The sequence below is a fragment of the Cricetulus griseus genome, chromosome 4 (assembly GCF_003668045.3).
Source record: "Cricetulus griseus strain 17A/GY chromosome 4, alternate assembly CriGri-PICRH-1.0, whole genome shotgun sequence".
Classification (NCBI taxonomy): Eukaryota; Metazoa; Chordata; class Mammalia; order Rodentia; family Cricetidae; genus Cricetulus; species Cricetulus griseus.
In genome coordinates, this window is record NC_048597.1 from 190,628,261 (window position 1) to 190,644,356 (window position 16,096).

At 41.3% G+C, this 16,096-nt stretch overlaps 1 protein-coding gene across 3 annotated transcripts in view; it reads right to left on the reverse strand.

The window, feature by feature from the left end:
- The window catches only part of Col12a1 (collagen type XII alpha 1 chain), a 111,639-nt gene extending 97,772 nt beyond the window's left edge, over positions 1-13,867 (reverse strand). Inside the window, exons 1-5 of one of the 3 annotated variants that reach the window (XM_027411075.2) lie at positions 13,405-13,867; positions 10,393-10,500; positions 3,708-3,824; positions 1,841-1,984; positions 1,203-1,262 (exon numbers count right to left, since the gene is read on the reverse strand). In XM_027411075.2, the coding sequence (XP_027266876.1) occupies positions 1,203-1,262; positions 1,841-1,984; positions 3,708-3,824; positions 10,393-10,465 (394 nt within the window). In that variant the 5' untranslated portion in view covers positions 10,466-10,500; positions 13,405-13,867. The remainder of the gene's footprint in view (positions 1-1,202; positions 1,263-1,840; positions 1,985-3,707; positions 3,825-10,392; positions 10,501-13,404) is intronic. The other 2 variants (XM_027411073.2, XM_027411074.2) reach the window with 2 other exon arrangements.
- Positions 13,868-16,096: the final 2,229 nt, after the last annotated feature.

The window sequence follows — 16,096 nt, forward strand, 5'->3', positions numbered from 1 at the left end:
CAAGGTAAGTCTATGTATATAGTCATGCAAAGTAGCCAAAAATATCTTGTCTTCATTATCTCTGTATCCAAATTTGACAACTAAGACTTCCATTGCTAAACAAAAAGAGGAAATATTGTTAATGCAAAAGTCCAAATGGCCATATGGTACCCTTAAGGAATTAAAATGCTGTGTGCTTTCATAACTGCTCATTCTCCTCCCTCTTCTGTGATCAAGGAGGCAAGTTGGTTTTCATGAAAATCTGTATTTGCAAAGCAAAATTTAGTGGATTTCTGAAGATGTTTTTGTCCTTGAAGTCAGTTGGTAGATAATAAAAGAAGTATTTTGGCAAGGAGGAGCAGGAAAAGGACCTGGAAAATTGTGCAAGACAACTTTGAGTTGCATGCTTAAATAAATTTGTATGCTGTTTAATAGGGCAATTTTAGCCTATTAAAACCCATATCTGGCAGAATATTTTGATTTAGAATAAATATTGATAGTTTGGAGAAAATATTAATCTAACTGCATAAGAGAAACTTCATCTTAGATTATTGGACATCTGAGAGAATGATAAACAGTGATCTAGAGAAAATTTTTCCAGAGAAAGAGGCCTTTGTGTTTATAATGTTTTTATGATCAATCTGGGTCATAAATCCAACTTACAAAGTGGCATAATCAGAAGTCCAAGAAACTCCTTAGGAGTTCACTCTAGCAAGCCACACAAAGCGGTGTCAGACACAAGGAGACTAACAGCCTCCAAGTTGAGACTAAATAAAAGTGCTTTTCATCTGGTTACAAATTCAATTTCTTAGAGATGGGCTGCAGGAACTCTGGAAAGGTTGGGAAAGCTGACATCATCAGCCAAGTTGTCAGAAATATCCCAGGGATGAGCTCAATATACAAGTAGACTAAAGTGTGTTTCACAGCAGTTGAGTTGCTTCAAGCACTAAGACCATCTCAGTCTTTACCCATATATCTGCAAGCACCATCTGTTGCTATAATTTGTCTTAGGAGAATATATTAGCCAGAAGGTCAGAACTCAAGTTTTGTAAATATTTAGTTACCTATTTCTCTCACCTCCCTAAACTCCTCCTAAGAAAGCTTATAGCTATTGGTATAGGGAAGATGATCAAGCTTTGTTTATAATTAGAACATCTACTACAGTATATTCCTAACTTATACAAATCCAAGCCAAAAATATATATATATAGGAAGAAACTCACTTTGTATCTCTGGTTTTCCAGGTTTCTTCTCCCCTGGTTTTGTTGGACCACCTGTTTGAACTGAGTCAAAAGCTCATCATTAACAAAAGAAATTACCAAATATATGCATGTATATATATATACATTATATATATAATAAAAATAGAACACAAACATTGTTCTTTAATATTTTGTTTCATGTATTTGATCTTGCCCAGCTTGTCAGAATGTCAAGCAATGATTTCCTTACAAATAAATTATTTTAATGAAATGTTAGAAGTATTTCAAAAAGACTTTACATTATTGCTTGAAAATTCTGATGTTTCAAATAATTTTCATTGGAACACTTCTGCCATTTCCAGAGACCAAGGTTAAAAGGCACAAATGAATTGTTCATAAGCGCTAATAACAAGGATTATAGAAAGTGGTGCTGATGTTACCTACATAATGAGAGATTGAAGGTGGAAAATTGTTGGCAAAATGCATATACACGTGTCTTTGTGACAGTGATAGTCAAAGAAAAAGAGGCTATCAATTTGAAAGTGGGGAAGACATGGAAAATGTTGGAGAAAGGGACTGGGCGGGGGCTGGAGGGATAAAAGGGAAGGAAGAAAGTGATGTAATATTATTAAAGCATTTAAGCTTGTATGTGTTCTTACTTGTCAGCTGCCCTATAACTGGCACACTTTCTTCTACTTCATCATAGGAAGTTATAGTCACCACATAGTCCGTTTCAGGAATGAGGTCTGATAATAGAGTTTCAGTGGTACCAGCTGCAAGGGTAAATTCTTTAGTAGGTCCCTCTGTAAATGCAAGAAGAAAAATATGAATGCAAGAAAAACTTTCCCAAGAATAACACATTACAAAAAGTCTAAATGTACCCCAAAACTGAAACTTTTACCATATGTACTTTTTCAAGACATCCAAACATTGTTTTTTTTTATTATTATTGTTTTCCATAAAGAAGACCTTGCATTTTTAGAACACCCAATGTTTACAATGATCTTGCCTTTATCTGACAATCACATTCAATACATTTATTTTTTTTGGTTTTTTGGGACAGGGTTTCTCTGTATTGCTTTGGAACCTGTCCTGGAACTCTCTCTGTAGACCAGGCTGGCCTCGAACTCACAGAGATCCGCCTGTCTCTGCATCACGAATGCTGGGAATAAAGGTGAATGCCACTAATGCCCAGAAACTTTCAATATTTTTTAAAGCTCAAAATTCTTCTAAATTAAAGGTATGTTAGAATCAGACCAAAAATATATCATTTTATTATAACATGAAATACTAAAAAATGTTATAAATAAGGCATGACTCAGAAAGTGATTTAATTTTAAATTATAAATTAGAAGAAAACAGAAAGATAGAAAGAAACACATTCAAATGTGAATCATACTCTAATAGGTAGCAATAGTCTTCTGAACTTACTGAATTGGGTATCATAGGTGTCATGATACCTTATACTATTTGCTTACATAACGACAGTTTACTTCCATCTAGATTCTTTTAACTCTCAGTTCAATCAGAAAGCATGATAACTCCTATGGACTGCATGCCTGTTAACAATTCAATTATGTTAAACATTTCACGAAGCATAATTAAGAAAGACAGCATAGGCCAGGCATTGGTGGTGCACGCCTTTAATCCCAGTACTCGGGAGGCAGAGGCAGGCAGACCTCTGTGAGTTGGAGGCCAGCCTGATCTCCAGAGCAAGTGCTAGGATAGGCTCCAAAGCTACACAGAGAAACCCTGTCTTGAAAAACCAAAAAAAAAAAAAATCATATATAGCAAAACTCTGAGAAATGCTCCTGGTATCTTTGTGGGCCACCATGCACCATATCTGTGTGGGCTAGAGCACCATGGGACATGAGGACATTGGGGATATATTAGATTGGATCTTTGTGGTGCCCATTTTGAACATTGGAAGCCCATATTCCCAGTATCTACAAATGGGGTAGGCCCTATTTGGGATGCTTTAGAATATTCTTTAAAATAAATAAGCCATTAATCAAATGTACTGAGAAAGGAACAGCACAAGGTGATGTTTTTTTATACCTTCTTCAGTTCTTTAGCTATACTGTCTTTTTTTTTTAACTCCCTGATGAAAAAGCATTTTAATCCACTCATATTCTAAAGGCCAAAAGATAATAACTAAGCACAGCTCTAGTGATTAGCAATATTGACAATATCCGTATTCATTGCCAACCAAAGAAGACTTCCTTATCACTTAACTAATATAAACAGTTATATTCCCACCTGTTCTTAGACATCGGTTCTTCACACTTGGGCAGCTATGGCTAACACTATAGATAACACAATAGAACATCTTTGCTTTGCTTTGCTTTGCTTACAGTAAGTATTGGGATTGGACTCTATAGCCCTGAGTCTACCAAATACCAGATAACATCAACCAAATCCCTCTGGCTTGCTCATTCTTGCCCTCCTTGTGATCACATATGAGGTTAGGCAACCAGACTGTATGATCTTGATATCTGTCCTAAAACCTCGCATCTTGTAACTCACCTGTTGTAGAGTCCACCGTTATTCTGTAACCCACAATTGGATCAAATGGTCTCTCCCATGACATATGAACAGTATTTTCATCTATAATTTTAAAATTCAAATCGGAAGGTGGGTCAACTGCAAAAAGAGAGTGGAAATTAGTTGCATTTTGCAATGTCAAAAAATGCTTAATATGATTAATGAAGAATTGTGTTGAGCAAAGCTTACTAAAGTTGTCTTTGCATAAATTTGTTTCCAACAAATATAAAAGATATCTTGTTGGATCAGAATAAAATTAAAAGCTGACAAGATATGACAAAACATCAGAAAGTGTACAAATTACAGAAGACAGCACGGAACACTTGATTCTTGAGTTGCTAGGTCATTCAAGAATGGCCAGCAAAATCAAGCAGAATAGAAACATGTTTGGATACAAGAACAATGAAATCACATATAATAACCACATATGCAAACAATTCACATAACAATTAAGGAAATTCAATACATGCTGAGTGCACTTTGAACAAGCATGCCAAATCACAACCTGCTTACAACCATGGACGTTAATTTAGAACAGTGACATCATACATTTTTATAATGTGGAAAGAAAATCACTGATGGTTTGGGTTCAATTTCTGCATTGTTGCTTTGTTATTTTGTTTGAGAAATCTCAGTCTGTGGCAGAGGCTTTAAAAATGTATTTGAATGGAAAGATGAAATCATAAAAATTGGAATATGTATCACAAGAAAATATACATTTAAGTATATATTCATATTAATATAGGCAAATATTATAATGAGATGTTAATAATGTATGAGTATATGAGCAATGCTAGAGATGTTTATGAAACTGATAGTCTGCCTGTTTACACCAATTTGCTGTGCTCCCAAGGTGTAAACCAACACGGTCATTGCCTTCATAGTAGGCATACTCCAAACTAGAAGTAGCATTTTAAGTTAAAAAATGCCGGTATGGTCCTTTACAAAACAATGGTTAATTATGAAAAGACAACATCAATGTATATTTATGGACAATTATTTACAAAACTTGAAGGAAACAGTAAAGAAGGATCAGCATTGGGAGACATGACTGCATATAAAAACTTGGATGACAGAAATAACTGTGAAGTACAGAAAGGAACAGTTTACATACAAAACTGTACAGCATCATGCATGTGTCAATGAAATGTTGACTTATTTTTAGTTTCCCACAATGAACAAAAGCTTCCATGTACAATAGTCATTACACAAAGACATTCCTGAAATATTTTACAATGATATTCTCTGCAACAATGTTAATGCCTCCTCATGCAGTCTTGTACTGACTCACTGTCAGTGCATGGTCGATGCTTCGAAAATCATTACACTTGAAGCAAGTTCGATAACTAGATGATTTTCTTCTTTAAATATCTTAGTCTACAGGTCTTATTCCTTGTGAGTGAGTTGGTTTACCTCTGTTTTAAGAGGTGACCATCTCCTTTTAGAATTTTATGAAAGTCAATCGAAATGCGGTAATAGCTCTGAGAAACAAGTCAGAATTTAAAGGGATTAGAGCTGTCTTTACATTCATGGCACATTTTTTAAAGGAAACATAACTGATCAGGCAAACATCTGCTTTAATAAGCCGCCACCTCCACGTGTAGGAGTTGTCTTTATTTTTATTGGCTACATTGGTAGAAGAATGAATGTTACTTTCTTACTATCCATACACAGGCAGTGAGATTAGGACTATTAATCTGCATGCACAGTTTAATCATTCAGCATTCTTCTGTCTGTAACCATATTGCAACGTTTAGCAGAAGTCATCACTTAGTATATGTAACAAACATGCAACAGATGTTAATAGGACGATGGGTATTAAGAATATCATTATAAAATATTGTTCCAATAGCAATGGCTCAGGACAAATTTAATGCAAAGGCAGACACAACTGGCCTGAGCAGCTTTTTAAAAAAATCAGTACATGGAAAAATAGTACCACCAACCTTGGAGGAAATAGACCTGAAGCAGCTGACATTAGGGTTAAAACTGCTGAAGGTCAGCAGCGGCCCACCTTGTTGATATCCAAGTGACCAGGATTCCAGATAGACTGAAAAAATGACTGTGGGGGGAAAAGTCTTGAACATTTTAGAGGCTTTTAAGGTGCTCATGGGAACTCAGATGTGGTACACGTGATTCGAAAGTAGGAAAAATGACCTATCAATGCGAAAAACAGAGCTTACCCTGCTGTTCTTCTCATTGAGTTTACCAAATAGACAACGTTTCAAGGTTGTCATTTCAGTTACCAAGTTTGGGATTTTTCATCAGAAAAATAATGAAGTATGTGTGAGGGTATGACCTACATCCATTTAAATCATTACAAATAAGTGTTTTTATTGATTTGAGAATTTTTTTACATTAATTCACAACCACCATTACATTGTCATGGAGTCTGGGTGTTCCTGAAAACAATGCTGATGCTGGCATAGTACAAACACTAAACTAGCTAGACATGGTTTGTAGAAGCAAAGCACCATAGTCAAGTCAAAGGAAACAATTGAAAGTATAAATAACAATCTGATTCATAAAACCTGGGCACTTATTATGGAGAAATGAAATTTTAAGTATTTATAACTGACAGTTTAATTTCATACTCAAACATGATGCTTTTGTTATCAAAATACTGTGACAGGAAAGTGTCTTTCTGATGAGATCTCTGTTACTCAAACTGGTAGGATTTAGGACATGGTAGGAATGATCAAACTATGTAATAAATGTTCAATGTCTTCTATATAACATGCAGACATTTAGACATTTTACTTGTTGTTTCCTTTTGTATTTATAATAACTTAGCCATAGGCCTTGTAATCCTTGTTCTACAAATAAATTCAAAAGAAATCAGCACTGTTTATAGGTAACAACAATTTTATCTTGTGGTCTGAATAGTTTTCCACCACATTAGAGTAAATGTAAATAGGAGGACTATTTCAGTTAAAAAAAAAAAACACCTTTAGGACTCAACACTTGTTAATATGTACATACAATTTTATATTCTCTGAAAAGCCACTATTAGAAGAAATTTGGCTGCTCAATAGTATATGTGTAGCATACTGACATCTGCAACTCAAATATAGATAGAATTTGAAAGGCAGGTATGCTCACCACTATACCATCAATGTGTTATAGAACTTGATGTTTAACTTGTTCAAGTGTCTTGTTTTAAAGAAAAACAACCTCTTTTCCCATTGAAGTACCCAACAAGAGCCTATATCCAAAAATTAACCATGGCAAATTTACAGATGGATGGATGGATGGATGGATGGATGGATGGATGGGTAGATGGATGGATGGGGTAGATAGATGGATGGGTGGGTGGGTGGAAGTGGCTGTATGGGTAGGTGGATGAGTGGATTGATGGATGGGTGCATGGGTGGATGGATAAATGAATCAATGGATATAATATATGTTATAGATGAAGGAAGTCTAAAAGCTATACTAAAATATCAACTTGAGGTACAGGAGAGATGGCTCATCTGTTAAGAGCACTAGCTACTCTTGCAGAGGACCAGGGTTCAATTCCCAGCACCCACATAGCAGTTCACAATTGTCTATAACTCCAGTTCCAGGGAATTCAACACCCTCACCCAGACATCTATGCAGGCAAAACACCAATTCACAAAATAAAATTAAATACATTATTTTAAAAAAATATCAACTTGAGGAGCTCTTACTTCCTCATTTAGAAAATAAAACAATCAGAATATATGACATCTAAGTTCTCTGGTTTGAATGTTTTGTTGCACATTAGATATAGAATTTTAGAAATATGCATTAAATTAGTCCATTAATCTAACACAAGGCCATTAAAGGCATGACTTAAAATAACTGATGAACTGATAATAATTGTTTATTATATGTTATAAACTAAAAATAAAGCAAAAATTAAAACTGTATTTTACAAAGTTTGTGACCATCTCAAATCCCACATAAAGGAAAAAGATATCCAGTGCCCAAGGAATGGGACCTTTAACCATTTAATGCAAAGTTAACTTTTCTAAAAATCTGTTACCATTTGATATGATTCCAGACTAATTCACACAATCTAGGCCATACAGAGTACTCACAAAGTTTAAAGTCTGCTAATCTATTTAATAGTTACTTAAGGCCAAAAAAAAGTAATCTTTGCCTTTATTTCTATAGGACACAGTAAACTAGCATGGAAATATAATTCATCATACAAATAGAAGCAATGTGGAAAATAATTATCATGAATTTTAAAAGGAAAAATGTAAATTTCAAAATAATTTAAATTAACATAAAAACTGTGTTTCTAGCATATAAAAAAAAGCAAATTAAAAATAGCCAGAAACCATATAACTACAAGAGCATATGAGTCACACAAAAGAAAGCAAAGTAACCTTGGCTACCTTAGCAGAAGACTGCAAACAGAGGGGCAAGCTGAAATTTTGAAATGCCCCAACAGAAAGATTTCAGAGGGGAGAAATCTATTTTCTAGCTCAATGTCTTCAGAAAGACTTTGGCCACAAATTTTGTTAGCTCTTCACAGGCTCCCGGGGCCACTTAGTTGGTAGTTAACACCAGAACTGAGCTGCCCAACAAGGAGCAAACAGTCTCATGTGGCTACCAAGCACTTGAAGTGTGGCCAGTCCAAAGTGAAATGTGTTGCAAGTGTGAAGTACATATCCAGCTTCCAAAACTTAACACAGAAATACAGAGGAGGTCGCCTATGGTTTTTCTATCAATTACATGTTGAAATAATCGTATTATGGTTAAAAAAAAAAGACCTTTCATAAAAATCAATTTTCCTGTACCCTTTTTATATGACTATAAAAATGTTTAAATTATATATGTGGCTTTTATTTATGACTCATATTTCTGTTTGACACTGCCAAACTATAAGACAATCCAAAAATAAATCTTATTAAAATATATGACCTAAGGGAGGAAAAGACAAGAGCTTAAGGAAGAAAGAAAAGCAGAGAGAACTTCACTATGTGGAAACTAATACAAAGTTAAAAAATAAAACATTAGAAATAATGGAAATAATCAGGAAGGCGAGTAGTACTAATGTCCTTTGAAACTGTATTTTTCTGGCTGGTCAGCCAATTCAGAATTGATGTTTTCCACTTACCATTTGTCTTCAACCTAACCCTATACTTAAGAATTCTCAAAACTTTTATTTTCAAAGAACTGCTTTCTTAATGAGCAATAAACGGGCCACTTCAGTGAGTTATCTAAAAATATCTTTAGTAGTACTTCCAGAAGTTTCTCAAATAAAATTCCTTCCTAACTGACGACACAGCAAGGATTACTGAAAGGCCACCTCATCAGACTACTGCTTCAGGAGGCCAGAGTAGTCTCTACATTTACTCATCAAGTGAGCCCAGCCAGCAAGTGTCTCTGGAGCTTAGATGTGCTACACATTTGGAGAGGCTCTTTTTGCCTAACATTAATTCTCTGTACCTGCAGTTTTGAAGTAGAGCATTAAGAAAGAAAAAAAAAAAATCAGGGTTGTCAAGAAACAGTCCTACATACCCTACCCCTCTACAAGTAGTACAACCCACTGGAATTTCCAGATCCTACAGATGTCTGCTCCCTAACTTCATTAAAGGTGTTTCTTTAACTGGAGAGGGTAAAAAGACTTTTTAAGATTAACCCATTTATCTTTCGGAATACGATTAGTTTGCCAAATCTCAAATGACAGTTAAAAGAGCCGGTGAGATTATTACATAGAAGTGGCTTGCTCAATAAACTATGAGACATTAAAGCATCAAGTGCACCAAACAAAATAAAATTAGGTTAAAAATTTAACAGATGTTTTCTAGAGGGCAGGGTCACAAGAAGCCATTTTGGAGCTGCACTGTGGTGTCCCTGGTCACCTAGTGCCAAGGCGTTGAGGTCAGACGCGGCCAGGTCTCCCTGAGCCAAGCAAGGGTGAGCACGCCAAGGGGGTGCCCGGCTCACAGCCGCCTCCAGGCTGGAAACCCTGACCCACAGCCAACTCCTCTGAGCTGGGTTGTTCTAGGACATGTGCTTTAGAGACTTTGGAACCAAACACCAACAGCAGAGTCCCTAGGTTAAAAGAGCATCCCCTATGGGTTGGTTTCTGCTTGTCACTCATACTCCTACCCACCTACCCAAGTGGCAGTCAGTTTAACAGCTGGCTCCTTTGCTAGAAAATCTGCATAGCCAATCGGGCTCCCCTAATCTGCTCAAAGAAAAAAAAAGAAAGAAAACCAGACGCGCGGAGCGGGCAATGTTGGAGTCTTTTATTCATGTTGTCTCCAAGGTCTCAGTCCCGACCCAAGTGATCAGCTGCTGATCCTGTGAGGATGTCCATATTCTGAGGTTCCTGGTACCCAGCCCTCCAAGATCCTCTTGGTAGAGCTGGATGCAGCTGTTGCTCTATCCAGGGGACTGGTCCTCCGGGAAGGTGGCAGTGTAGATGGCAGTGTGGACAGCACACTGCAGGCAAGCGCTAAGAGACCACACAGCACTGTACAGAATAGGGGAAGCAGAATATAAGAGCTGGACCTGAAAGCTTGGAAACGGACACACCTCAGAAGGAGGGCGTTTCTCTGGAGAAGAGAAATCACCGGAGAAGTGCAGAGGAAACAGAGCAAGCAACAGAAGCAGAAGAGATGAGTCTTTTCCTTTCTTGAATTCTTCAGTGTCACTTGCCATAAGAGAAGTAAAAGCATTTTACCTTCAGCCTCAATGGAAGACAGCAGTAGGGCCACGCCCAGGGCGGCCAGCGCTCGGGGAAGCCTGGTATGCATGCTTTGACCTCAAGCTCACAACCTCATGAAGGGATCTGTAGGAGAAAGCAGCGATCCATCAGAACCCAGACTGAGCAGGCCAGGAACAGGTTAGACAGGAGCCTAACCATGGTCCAGAACCCAGTCAAATTTGACTTACTAACAATAGCGCCCAGCCCAGAACATACTGGATCTGTTGTCGAGCCAAGCAAGTCAAGTTCTTCTAATAGGTCTAATCAGGGAACTAGTAGGGAATTCTAGTTTAAAGAGAGTACTCTTCTCCAGGGTACCAGTGCCCTGTGAAGACCTAACCAGACCCCACATGGCTTCATCCTGCCCAGGTGATGGATAATTTAGAGGTCATTTTGTCCCTGACTCAATCAAATGTCTCTTCCAGCTGGGGTTTTCATTCGGCTGCTTTTTCCTAACTGCTGAACTCTTTAGGTAACTGTGCTTTAGTGGTCCCAGGATGATTTGGCAAGAATAATAAACCTCTCTTATTCTATTTTCTTCAGTTTGTCCTGACTAAAAATATGCAAGTCTTTAAGATCTGGAATAGGTTACATAGGGATATGCAAGGCACAACTGAAACCCAGTTCTTCTGATAACCATGTTGTTTTCACATCTGATAAACCCTTTACCAAAAATGAGGGGGAACCAACTCTAAAATGTGTAATAAAAAGAGGCAAAGCAATAGAAGGGAGCAAAATGCCCTTGTCTGTTTTCTAAAAGTTCTTCCATTTTTAAAACCTCAATAATTCATCTTTGTGTTTAACTGGTTCTTAATGCTGGAAGTTTACAATTGATATATGCTCCAGAATCGAGAAGGTTCTATTATGACTTTTTCCTGATTTTGCAACTGGGTTAATTCCTTAGTAAAGAGTCCTACTCTTCTTTGGTAGTTTCCCAGCAGCACACAGTGGCTGTTTAATCAGCAGAATGGATGTTCTAATATATTCTAAGGTCCAATCTAGAAACAAAAGTTACCAGCAATGAGCTGGACTGAGAAGGTGCCTGTGACCAAACACAAAAACAGAACTAGAAGATTCATAGATGTACACATAGGCCTAGTGGCAAATGGGGGTGGGAGTGGGGGGAAGGACTGGTGTTTGGGAATCCAAAAATAAGCCAAAGGTTGGGCTCTCCTTCAGAAAGGAAACTGACAGTCTCCAGCCATGCCTTTCCAAATCTTTGGCACGAGGGTTAGGGACGCTTTCTTCATCTGAGTGTGAATTGCATTTTACATGTCTGATGAACACCCAAGCCAAATTGCCCAGAGCTCCTTTTTATGAAGCCAAGATTAAAATTTTGGCACAGCTCAAGGATCTAAGGGATTTTAGTAATGTCTTTTTTCCTAATTAACAACTGTGACATTCTAACCCTTTCCTACTTTAGTTTTAATTTTTTTTAATAAAAATGCATGACTGGCCCATTGGTGTTTCCATCACCAGGCCACAACTCGATACAAAAATTTAGGATGCAGTTGGAAATTGGGATCACGAAAAGTTAAAGCGTGGTAATCCACCCACAAAAAAATAAAAAAATAAAAAAATCCATGTGCTGTTTTGGGGGATTGTTAATATGCTGAACAAAAACTTGGGAGTCTTGGAAGTGCGTTTTTCTGGGGCGAGTGCGCCACCTATCGGTTTCCTGACTCAGCATCAAGAGTGAATCACCTCTCATTGGGGTATCCGATGAATAACTCAACCTTCTCAGCCAGCCAAGAATTCCGTCCATATACGTTTTACAGAAAAGCTTCTCTCTCCTTCTTAGCCAAAACATTTATCGGAGTGCTTAGCAACACTTCATTGAGCATTCTCAGACATCGATGTCTGAAAGCGGCCGCCCCTACGTGGCAGTAGGATTTCCCTCACTTCCCCCTCATGAATGAAAATGAATCAGCTGCCTGGAGTGGGGGCGCTATGGGAACTGGTCCCATCTGGACAACTCGCCCCTCCCCCAACCCTTGCTGGAAGAAGCCAACTCCTTAACTCTCTAAAGTTAATTTTTTTTCAAAGGCACCCACAGGCACACATATGTTCCAAGGACCCATCTAGATTCCAGGGGGCACATACCTCTTCTATAACTGCAACTTTGACCCTAGCTAGCCAAAGACGATCTTAGTCTCATTTCTTTTCTCCCATTCCTCCCCATGATTCCTTAGAAGACTCCAACCTTGGAGTTGGGGGGTGGGGAAGTATGCCTGACAGAGATCCGAAGTGGTCAGGGGAGCATGGCTGAGGTTTGTCATGGCTCTATAAATGCGTCGACTCCTCACACTCTTATCTCTACACCCAAGGATTGGAGAAGAAACCATCTCAAACCATGACAGGCCCTAGATAGGACTTAATCCCAAGGCACTCAGGAAGAACCCAAAAGGATGTCTCAGAAGCTGTGAAAAGCCAGCCTAACTCACAAACCCTTTAGACGCAGGGGATGATGAAGCCCAGGGCCGCTCCCCGGGAGCATCTGGAAATGCCACTCGCGCCCAGCCTCGCCACGCTGGAGCGCTTTCCATTGACCCTCCAAGGAATTCTGCACCGCGTGTGCAGAACTTCACTTCGTTTTCCTGCAAACTTCTTGTGCTCGTGTTGCAAGTCGGCAGCCCTGGCAAAGCTGCAGCCACCAGAAAATAGAGAGGAACCTCCGCAGCCCATGCGCTTCACTGAAAGCGACAACGTCTATAGGGGGTATTCCTCTGCAGATGGACAAATTGAGCCGAACAAGTCACCTTTCCTTCTCCCTCCAAAACTCCAAAGAAATTGCAAAGTTCCTCCTTTGTGCCTCAGTATCTCAGGCACACAAATCAATAGCTTCCAAAGCTAACCGGCCCCTGCCTGGCGCTCCGCCTGGCCCGGGTTGAGATGCAAGCAAGAAGCGACTTTTCCCAGTTATCTTTGAGGAGGGCCGCGAGGGGTTGGGGGCGGGGGTGGAGGGGGAGACACAGAAGCAATACTGACCTGAGCCGGCGGTGACAGAGGGAGCGGGCGTCCAGCAGCCAGTGTGTGGGGACCCCCTGGGCCGGTGAGGGCGCTGCGCTCCGGGAGCACCTGACGGTCGCGAGCGTGGGAAGGGTGGCGGGAGCACCCAGGAGTGGCGACTGGAGCGCGGAGCGGAGGCAGGGGGACTGACTGCAGCTGCGGGCGGGACACGTCTGCGGCGACCGCCTTCGCCGCCGACTGGGAAGAGGCTCCGCGCCGCGGGCTACTTAATAGAGGGCTGTTCCCAGCTCTCAGTTTACTCGGTTACGAAACGCCTGAGAAGGTGGAAGGCTGCCACGGGTGATGTATGCTACTCGGCGGTGAAGGAGGTCTACTTTTGGGAACGTGTGCATACTTTGAGCATTCCATCGGCGTGAGGTGGCGATCGCCGTAGTAGCAATGCCCCTCCGGGGGCGGGGAGGAGGGAGGGAGAGAGGGGGACAGCCGCAGCCGGGTTCCCTGCCAAAGGAGGCCGCGGACTCCTCCGCTTGGGGCGGGCAAGGGGCTCGGGTTTCCCTATCCCGATGACTTTCTTTAACGCGTTTATTTTTCTAAGTTAAGAACAATGGAGGGGGGAGGAAGCTGTTCTTAGTTTCAGAGCGGCGGATGGGTAACCCCTTGTCCCTCACTCTGTGCCATCCTCATCCACCACCCTCTCCACCTTCTTCCCCCTCTGTCCTGGGTGCACTTAAAACCGATTTACAGGGTTTCCATTAACTAACTGTCTGTGCACGCGGCGGGCCTCTGTCTTTCCTAGTCTCCAAGCCGCCACTGAAAACTCGGACAGCCTCCTGCTCCCGGCTCAGGGATGGGATGACTTTCCCAGGCTTGTCTGTCTAACCAGGTTTCTCAACATCAAGCTGGGAGGCTTCCATTCAATCTGGAGGGGGAGAGAGAAAGGGTATTGGTACCTAGCGGTCATCCCAACAAAACACTCAAGAGCAAGTTTTATTCACCATAGAAATTTCTTGCCAGGTTGGGAGCAAAAACTTGGCCCAAGTTAGGGCTTCAGACTGTCAGGTCTGCCCTTAAAAATTCCTAGAGGTGAAAAGGATGAAGAGGTTCTCGTGAACACACACACACACACACACACACACACACACACACACACACACACTCGCTCAGATAGAGAGGGAGGGAGAGTGAGAGACTCAGGCACGCACACACGCGCACGCACACAGGCAAAAGAGAAGGACAAATAGGAGCCGGACACTTTGCCAGCACACAGCCTTTTTCTACAGCTCCCCGATATTCCCTGCACTCCACCCCTTGGCCGCAGTGGGAGTCTGGCACTTGAAGTTGCCAAGTTGTAGGAGATACATGGTAGGAAGCGACCAGTAGTCACAGGATGTTATCCGGAGGCGCTCTTCTTACTCACGTTTGTGAGCTCGCAACTCGCCCCGCGGCTTTCGGGCCTCTTGAAGCCCAGAGAAGTTGCCTCTGCCGAGTTGGGCTAGTGGGTACTGGGAACAGGAGTGAGCCATGGACCCTGGAATTAACCGCCCCTGATAGCTGATAGCAGACGCTGAGGTCACACCTGATGTAAGCCTTTCTTGCTTGCTTGATCTCACCTCTGCAGATCTGACCTTCCCTCCTCTAAGCATCACAGTCTTCCGAATGAACAAACTCTTTGCACTTTCTTTCCCAGCCCTCTTGCGCCTCGCCCCACGCACAGTCTTTGGCCAGAGCCAACCGGAGCAAGAGAAGAGTCTGGAAGGAAAGAAACGAGAAAAATGAGAATAGCCACCTCTGCACATTCTTGGAGCACGCGGGGCCCACTCAAAGGCCACTGAGCAGCTTGCACAAAGCACCCACACAGTGTGCAGGCTCTTCCCTCGCATCTCCACAGTTCTGATGTCTGACAGATCTCCAGCGTGTGTGGAGGGTGCAAACACCAACTGTGTGGGCGACACAGCTGATGGCTAACACCCCTATGGTGCTTACAGCCACCCCTGGAGCGGCGAGCCCCTCTTAAGCCTGCAGGGACTTCAGCTTCCAAGCCCGCTCTTCAAGCACTTGCACGTGTAGGGAAGAGAGTCCAACAGGGTTCCCAGACACGTAAGGCAAGGGGACAATAAGACAGAGAAGTCCCTAGGGCTATTTTCCCAGCGCCACATTGGGGCTACACAAGTGCAGGTGAAGGCCTACACCAGCCATAGGAGAGAGAGAGAGACAGAGAGAGAGAGACAGAGACACACAGAGAGACACACAGAGAGACAGAGAGACAGAGAGACAGAGAGACAGAGAGACAGAGACAGAGAGAGGGGACACAAAGACAGAGACACGGAGACAGAAGCACAATGACACTCCATGCTTAGAAATGGAAAGCTGCAGGAATGTCTGCTTCTCTCTGACTTCCTTTAGCTCAGTTTGCAGTGTGCAGACTGAGTGAAAGAAGCTTCTGGGCACACATGTCCTCCCCAGCCTAGAGCAGAGTTTGGACACCAGTGGGGAGTTTCCCTTGTTCTGGTATTCCTAAACAGGAAGACTGGGAAACAATTGTTGCAAGCAAAGTAGGTAACGCAAACCAACAGCTGCAAAAAAGCCTTCTCGCCCTCAGAGAAGCAATCCCTGTGCCAAATTTCAGGGTGCTACAAGAGGAAAAGGGGCGATGCGCGTGTGAAATACACAGGAACAGTCACAAAGTAATGCAAGCACACTTATTCCCAGG